The sequence below is a fragment of the Ylistrum balloti genome, unplaced genomic scaffold (assembly GCF_031769215.1).
Source record: "Ylistrum balloti isolate Yb309-2 unplaced genomic scaffold, AGI_CSIRO_Ybal_v1 Utg370184, whole genome shotgun sequence".
In the NCBI taxonomy this organism is placed as follows: domain Eukaryota; kingdom Metazoa; phylum Mollusca; class Bivalvia; order Pectinida; family Pectinidae; genus Ylistrum; species Ylistrum balloti.
In genome coordinates, this window is record NW_026782168.1 from 461,571 (window position 1) to 470,949 (window position 9,379).

General features: G+C 38.3%; 1 protein-coding gene across 1 annotated transcript; it reads left to right on the forward strand.

The window, feature by feature from the left end:
* The first annotated feature begins 3,114 nt into the window (after window positions 1-3,114).
* On the forward strand, window positions 3,115-4,260 carry LOC132551178 (uncharacterized). The gene has a single exon (XM_060215286.1). The coding sequence runs from the start codon at window positions 3,115-3,117 to the stop codon at window positions 4,258-4,260; it is 1,146 nt and encodes a 381-aa protein (XP_060071269.1).
* The last annotated feature ends 5,119 nt before the right edge of the window (window positions 4,261-9,379 follow it).

A 9,379-nucleotide genomic window follows, 5' to 3' on the forward strand; every position in this document is an offset into this window, starting at 1 on the left:
CCCTGGAGTATCGAAGATAACTCAACGTTTGCAGATTCATCCACAACGTCTCACCCACGTGCCTATATTGTACCGGTGTCGTTATTGATTTCTGCTAGCACAATTATAAACATGTACGGTTTTTAATTGTTCTTTTCTCTGCGTTTAAATGTATGTTTTTTATTCTTATACGTGAATTAACCATTTTAACCAAAATGCATATCTTATTGTACTACAATATTTATCATGGCCTCGCGATATTTACCAAAAAGAAACAATGATCTTATTCCTGTCTATTATTATAACATGACTCGTTAATTACTTCCGGTTTGACTATACTAGTATGTGTTTTATGTTTATCATATTTGTATAGAACACGATATTTTCGTTCAAATCATTGACTAATGGATCGATTTATTCTTTGATTTGTTAATGTTGTTAGTTTACATATTTTATTTGGTGTGTGTGTGTGTTTGTGGTGTTTTGTTTCTTTTTCTTTTTTTTACAGCAAAAACGAAACAAATAAATATCTTTTCAGTTTGAATTTAAGCAGATTATTGTGCATGTTATTATAAGTTCATAGTTTTCACGACATATATCGAAAATCGCTCTAACTGCACAAAATAGTGATAACTTACCCAGTGCTTTTGGCTATCGGGATGTCGCTTTTCAATTTATCATTGAAGGGGGAAAGTCTTAACTAATGACGAACGCGCCGATTAAATACCTTTTCAATCAGACTTTAGGCGTAATATTGTGCGTTTCATTTGAAATTCCATAGTTTTCACAATATATATCTAAAATTGTGATAACTTATCCAATGATATTGGCCATGTCTTTTTCCCTCCAATTCATCAATGGAAGGGAGGTAATTCTTACTTAATGAAAAGAATCGCACTGTTGTAGCCGTCGAAAGCATCGCAGGTATTTAACACCACAAAGGTCTGACATTTTGTCGATAAGAATATATAACAATCGCTATATATTACAGTAAATATTATAAACTGTCTAATTTAGAGAACGTCAGGCTACTGTAAAGCAAAACACCGTTAAAACAAACTAAAACTGATCAACAGCGACAACAAATTCCATAGACTGACTTTATATACATGGAGTAATTTCATAAGGATTTAAGACTAAAATGGTAACGTCGATGTTATTTTCATCGACCATCTGAGAAGTGTTTGAAGAAACATTTAAACTCGCCGACAATTTAGAGGAACGAACAACAGTTCATGAATTACCTTAATAATTAACGGTAACAACTGCTGGTTTGGTGTATGTCCACTTAATGCCGAACAACGAAAACTATGTTACAATATAAAAATATTTACTTTATTTTCTGTGTTTTTCAAATCTACTTTTCAATAGAACTAGTATTCGAAGCAAACACGCGCACGTAAACAAGGCGATATATCGCCCACAGTCTGTTTAACTTTGTGTTTTTGTGTAATGCTCTTGACATTTACAACTGTACAAATGACACCTACATAAAGATGACAGATGGGCGTGACAGAAGCACAGGTGCGCTCAGGTGTGTAATCACCAAACACGTCTCGCTGAATTCTCGCCCTTTGTTTTAGAAATAGCTTTATTAAAAACAGAATCTTCTCCGCCATTTTGTCACAATGAGCCTATCTTGTCCTGTCGACATTTCATCGTAATATAATAACAACATCGACAACGAGACAACGTTTGACAACAATTACTGTCAGGTATCTATATCACTGTATTCACCTGTACTCAATTAGCATTTTCCATTCGTTAATGAAGGCGTTAAGATGTTTCATACTAACTCAAATGTAATCGAGGTGATTTCCACGTGGTAAAACAAAAAGCCAATGTTGTATCATTAATCCTCTAAGTATCGTGACGATTTTCAAGTTAGAGAAAAGGAGGACATTCAGCCGTCAAACAAACCTCCATGGTTTAGAGCCGGGGGATTCGACACTCAGTCAGGTATCATAATTAGAAGTTGTTTTTGCTTAGTTTATTTATTAACTATTAGTCTAAATCAATTTAGAATAAAAAGGGAAAGGCTTTGTGCGAGAGGTACCTTTTTTGTACCTTTAGATGATTTTATTCGGTTTGGTATGAAAACAACAGGTGAAAAATGTATATATACATTTGTGACCCTGATGACCGCCGAACCACTATAAACAAACGAACCTCTACAACATACATATATTGTATAACTGTGAATCAATACAGTCCCTAGGACATAGATACTTCGGACGGAGAATCGCAAAGTCTCAAATATCAATCGGTCACCTATTTCTGGTTACCCAACTACAGCAGACTCTGGCGATGGCTAGTGTGGGAAAATTCCCATCTCGATAGTTCTATAGTTCATTTCACAATATCTTGACAATTGCTTACACGGAGTCATTTTAATTTCACATGTATCAAAATAATAACATTTCAATGTCATGTTCAATGGAAAATTTGCATCCGGGTTCTCCCTAGTTTTCAAACTACTCGCGATTTGTTTATTATCACGTTGAAGGGTGCGGTAAATTTTGTACATAAAACCAAACAACATCGGTAACTGTTTGTACTTTTTCGATTAAAAGTTTGTTCATATCTATTGAATATTAATTTTTCGCGACAGCTATTCCGAAAAAAGAAAAAACGAAAACAAGAGTCTGCGGTCATATTAAGCTTTTGTAAACAAGTGCAATACATGTCTAGGGCGATTTGTGTTTCTTACGAAATGGAGATCACAGACCGTCCCGTTCTTGATCTACATACTTCACTCTAATTGATCTGGATAACACGCGATGGACCTTCAACATTGTGTTCAAAGAGTTGAATTCCAACTACAACAAGGGGCCCACATTTCAAAGACACTAACTGTTCACGGGGTGATAAACTTTGTAAACGAAAAAACAAATTGAACTTGTTTCCTCTTAGATCACGTCACATTGAGTATAACTGCGGATATCACATACAATTCCACATACGTAATTAAAGCTTGAACGCATAAAAAGTAGCGGACAGAGTACCAATCAAACATATCGAACATTAAGTCGAACTATTTCAGAGAATGCTGTATAAAATATATATGTCTGGACATCAATGTGAAATCAGTTTCATTTATTCTGATTCTTATTTATACACTACAGAATCAGTACCATGGACAACGCTGCTTTTACAGAGCAAGATGTGGAGAGCAGTCTTCCCGGTTCGTCCGAAATTACACTGAAAACGTCAATCAGACCTCGGTCTATCGGGGTCCAGTCAGATGACTCAACATACACGTCCGCCACGGAGTCGCATGTGTCAAACGAGGAGGCGTCGTCAAGCCTCGGCACTGGCAGAACTGGGATAGATCACGCGGGATTCTCCGACACGGACCTCGAAAGCAGTCTGGCAGGATCGTCTGAGGTGACTATGAAAACCTACTTCCGGTATGTTCCACCAAGCATTGTGTCTGACACAACTTCCGAGTCTAGCGGAGGGACATCCAGTGTCGACACGAAATCATCTGTAGAAACTGTCCAACCATATGCTGTGTCCAATACCCTTGGTTTGACAATAGATATAAGTCAGTCCGCCATAGATTCGGCCTACCATAATCCGTATGCGCAGGCTTATGCTGTAAGTAAAATTGAAGACGAGAATTTAGCTCAAGGAGGGGAGATACCCGGAACTCCGGGAGCAGCGGCCATTGTTCCTCAATCTCCAACGTCCGATCTGTCTGCAAGGACACCAAAGGTCTCTTCTCCCGGGGTTTTCACGCGACAGCTCAACTTGTTCATTGGAGAGGAGTGGGAGGACGTTCAGACAAGATGGCCGAGCGAGCGGAAGGCGCTCAGTTGTCCAGGAAGTCTAAGGATACCACGTGATGTTGCTCAATCACAGCGAATGGCGTTTAAACACGACCAGAGTAACCGCCAGAGACTCGAGTACCTACAAAACAGGCGACAGCAGTTGTCACATGACCCGTTACGCTACTTCTTTTACAACATGTCGCACGAAGAGCCGGTCCTGCAGAAAGATTACATGGTCAAACCAAATCCTCATAACAAGATAAATCACATGATCCACAGCGCCCTACACTGTCCTTGCTTTTTCTTCTTCTACCTCCTCTGTTGTCTTCCCGGCGTGCACCTGATGACGAAGGGCGACCTTGAGTACAAGACAGGTCACGATGATAGCGCGAGGAAATTCGGTCGCATTGCTACCGTATTGTACATTGTAGGGTTCGTGTTAGGTACCTCGCTTCTCGGCACCGTGGTTTACTTGGCTGTAAGTTTCGTGCAAGGTCAAGTCGAATAGGGTCGAGGCCGATCGAATAGGATCAAAACCATGCAAGTATGTCTTTAATCCGGAGTGTTTCCTGTCTCAATATGCATTGTGATAAATGTATGTCTGCAGTCTCTGTGAGATGTGCAAGTAGTAAAATTAAGAGTGCATCATGTCCAAGTTTTAGTATTTCTAACAGTTACTACATCAGTGCATGTTATTACTGTACCAATAACTCCAATGTTTACGAAGTGACATCATTCCTTCACTACTCGCGCTAATCAAACAGGATGAAGAAGTTTCAAATAGTATCCGGATAAGACGACTTTTGATATGTACATATAATTGTCAAGTGAGCGTTTTCACGCCATCTGAATTACTTTATGGATCCTGTGCAATATTAAAAATCCTCCTGGGGTAGCGCTTTTCCCGTTCTTTTTCTTATATTGATCCATTTACAGCAGGTAAAGGATTATATAGGGATACTGTGCTGAAGACATTTGGTGGCCTCCAAAATCGGATTCCAGTATATATGATAGAGAGGTTCTACTGTAAACATCACGTGTCTTTAAATTGAATCACATATGCTGACTCATGAAATGCAGGTTCTGATTAATTCCCCTCCCCTCAAAAAGGCAGGTTCTACAGCTGGTGAGCTAAAAGGCAGGTTCTGACATATCTACAGCTGGTGAGCTAAAAGGCAGGTTCTGACATATCTACAGCTGGTGAGCTAAAAGGCAGGTTCTGACATATCTACAGCTGGTGAGCTAAAAGGCAGGTTCTGACATATTTACAGCTGGTGAACCCCTAAATGCAGGTTCTGACATAACAATTAGTGACCCCTAAAGACAGATGCTAATGAATCAACAGCTGGTGAGCTCCTAAAAGGCAGGTTCTGATATGTCTACAGCTGGTGAGCTAAAAGGCAGGTTCTGACATATCTACAGCTGGTGAGCTAAAAGGCAGGTTCTGACGTATCTACAGCTGGTGAGCTAAAAGGCAGGTTCGGACATATTTACAGCTGGTGAACACCTAATTGCAGGTTCTGACATAACAATTAGTGACCCCTAAAGACAGATGCTAATGAATCAACAGCCGGTGAGCTCCTAAAAGGCAGGTTCTGACATGTCTACGGCTGGTGAGCTCCTAAAAGGCAGGTTCTGACATGTCTACGGCTGGTGAGCTCCTAAAAAGCAGGTTCTGACATAGTGAGCTCCTAAAAGGCAGGTTCTGACATATCTACAGCTGGTGAACCCCTAAATGCAGGTTCTGACATAACAATTAGTGACCCCTAAAGACAGATGCTAATGAACCAACAGCTGGTGAGCCCCTGAAAATGCAGATTCAGATGAATCAATAGCAGTTTTAATAAAGAAAGAAAGAAATTCTTTTCCAAACTCATTTATTTCATACAAAGTATACAATCAAAGCAACTTTAAAGATAATAACTTTCAATATTAAATAGAAACTATAAATGGAGATAGTAAGTTTGAAGGTAGCAATGTGATGGGTAAAATGTTTATAAATGCAATGTAACTCTGCAGTACGAAAACTAACACATCCGTTCTAATGACAAGTAATAAGCTTTATTAGTCAACAACAGCTTACAATGGATACGAGCAACAACTGATCTCTCAAGCTGTTATTTATGACCAGTAATGTTTTATATATTGCACATGTTGGCAAAAAATAACTGATTTTTGTTTCCTTTCTTGTAGAACAAGATTTTCTAATATATACTGATAGAGCTCTCAAACGTCAAAAGAGGTCAAAAATTACAAATGTAAAATATTTCAAAACAAGTAACAGAATTAATGGCAGTTTGAGTACCAAGACATTCGGATTAAACATAAAAACCAATGTCTAAAACAACCTAACACATGATTCACACATTAACACTGAATTAAACAGTTCAAAAAACATTCACCAAGCCCACTAGGTATAGGTCAGTTTATAACATCTGTATCAAAGACAATACTTAACAAGGGACAGGACACAAGGTTCAATACAATAACATTGGTACTTAATCATATAGCTTTGAAAATGAAATGTATTAAAACATAAGCACCTATAGGTAAATCTATCATTTCTCTTAAATTTGTACTTGATGAAAAAACCAAGGGCAGACAATTCTGCTTAGACTTCAAATCTAATTATCAATTAATATGATTCATATTGTATAAAATAGCCATTTTGTGCTAATTCAAGGAAACCAGGCACAAATAAAATCATAAATGGCCATTCATCGTCTAATGCATCATGCAAATTTTCACTCTGATTGTTTTTACTGGAGTTTCAGTAATTAACACCTGCTGATCTGTATAATATTATATAATACAAATACCTGCAATTGTAGCAAAATTAACAATTTTTTTTTGCACTTCTATAAAAGCTTGGCACAAAAGTGGGTGTGAATTCTCTATATAACACAGTGTATACCAGTATGTATGTAAATATTCTTATTTTCTATATGACATGGTGTATTCTACAGTCAAGCTGTCCAAGGGACTGACAACAAATGTTTGATACATGAAGATTTTGCACCATTCGTCATGGGTTATATTGAAATATCCATTTTCATGTTGAGTAAATGTAATTATGTTACGGTGTGTCATTAACCAACATTATAATTAAGTGTAAACAACATAATACCTTGCCAGGTAGTGCCTTTATGAAAATGTGTGAAATTCTGCGACAGGGCCAAAATATCTGTACAATACACCTAAATGTTAAAGTTTCAAGGAGTGTTATGACAATTAACAATCTACCAAAAAACTTTGATATGTTGAAAAGTTTGGTTTATAGAACTTCAATTCATAAAGTGGTAGGTATAGAATAATATTCTGGACTGGACAAAAAAAATTAACACATTGAGAAAATTGTATCACTGAAGTTGATTCATAGAAGTTTGACTTAAGAATGAGCCTAATATCCATTAGTTTTATGGGTTTGCTATTATCTTTTCTCATGGATTAAATTAAACCATGAAAAATGCATGGCATGAAAATAAGATACACAGAGTTTGGTTTCTGTGAAAATTGTACACAGAAATTACAATCACTGAAAAAAAACCCAAATACCTTTAGAGTATATAAAATTAATTGAGGGAATCAAAGAAAAAAACTTGATAAAATGTCTGAAGAACTAGAGAGGGACACAAAGTATTTATCAATAGATACATGGGGACACACTGTACTGGATAAACACAAAGACTGCTATCATTACAAAAACGTATCCTGTAACGTTAAATAAAATCTGTGAAATTTGAAAACAAATTACAAATTGTAATATAGAACTTTTGATTAAACCAATTTTCAGGATAATCTAGATATACTGGTAACAAAAGACCTCAAAGTTAGCAAAGACATTCTTGGTTACACCAATACAGCTGAATTCAGGGGAGATCACTCCTATAAAATACCAGGAAAAGAATCATTGTTGTACAGAATCAAAGATGAAACAAGTGACCTTGGGCTGGTTTCCTGGTCAGATAAACCTGCATGTAAAATAATCATATGGTAATGTTATATAATTAATTGAATGAGATCAATTTTTGTCCTGACACACAACTGCATTCTAGTTTCCAATCCGAACTGCATATATATTTATTTGAAATTATGCAATACATATGATCAACAATGAAAAAATTGAAAGTACTGCTGATACCTAAATTCTAAGGTGCTCTCACATAAAATATGTATAATGTGAGGTTACATTATTGTGAAGGAGAAAAAAAAAGAAAAAGAAAAAAAAAAGAAAAAAAAAATAACAAAAAAAAAAAGAGTAAAAAGTAAAAAAGAGAACACATCTTGTCTAGCAATACCCTATAAGTAAATGTCACATCCTTTTGTTTGTAGGTCTGGAATTTAATGTCATCATAACATCGAATATCAGTTAATGCACCACTCGAGGGCAAAACTTTTATAGTAAGGTGAGTTGGACACACAAGAAAATTCTATTCGTTCGTATAACACTGATTACACTGAATGTTCCTTAAGGAAGCATGATCTGAAACTTGTGTTCAGGTAGTCCAAGAAAACAAGAAATATTTTGTGGAAACACAACATCCTCAATCACTTATCCCTTCCCATTCCATCCCATCTTTTCTTCACAATGTTCACCCACCACAGTCCCACAAAACAATATCCTCATCACTTCACCCTCCCCACCACAGTCCCACAACACGATGTCCTTATCACTTCCCGCTTCCCACCACAGCCATCTACACAACATCCTCACCACTTCCCCTCCCCTATTACATCAATACAACATAACATCCTCACCAATTCCCTCTCCCCCATTACATCAATACAACATAACATCCTCACCAATTCCCTCTCCCCCATTACATCCCTACAACATTTCATCCTCACCACTTCCCCCTCCCCCAGTACATCCCTACAACACAACATCCTCACCACTTCCCTCTCCCCCATTACATCAATACAACATAACATCCTCACCAATTCCCTCTCCCCCATTACATCCCTACAACATTTCATCCTCACCACTTCCCCCTCCCCCATTACATCCCTACAACACAACATCCTCACCACTTCCCTCTCCCCATTACATCCCTACAACACAACATCCTCACCACTTCTCCCTCCCCCATTACATCCCTATAACACAACATCCTCACCACTTCCCTCTCCCTATTACATCCCTACAACACAACATCCTCACCACTTCCCTCTCCCCATTACATCCCTACAACACAACATCCTCACCACTTCCCCCTCCCCCACTACATCCCTACAACACAACATCCTCACCACTTCCCCCTCCCCCACTACATCCCTACAACACAACATCCTCACCACTTCCCCCTCCCCCATTACATCCCTACAACACAACATCCTCACCACTTCCCTCTCCCCCATTACATCCCTACAACACAACATCCTCACCACTTCCCCCTCCCCCACTACATCCCTACAACACAACATCCTCACCACTTCCCCCTCCCCCACTACATCCCTACAACACAACATCCTCACCACTTCCCCCTCCCCCACTACATCCCTACAACACAACATCCTCACCACTTCCCCCTCCCCCCTACATTCCCCCTCCCCACTACATCCCTACAACACAACATCCTCACCACTTCCCCCTCCCCCACTACACAACACATCCTCACCCTCCCCAA

Bases quoted from the DNA above. Each gene is read 5' to 3' on its own strand.
- LOC132551178 (XM_060215286.1), top strand. From the start codon at position 3,115: ATGGACAACGCTGCTTTTACAGAGCAAGATGTGGAGAGCAGTCTTCCC.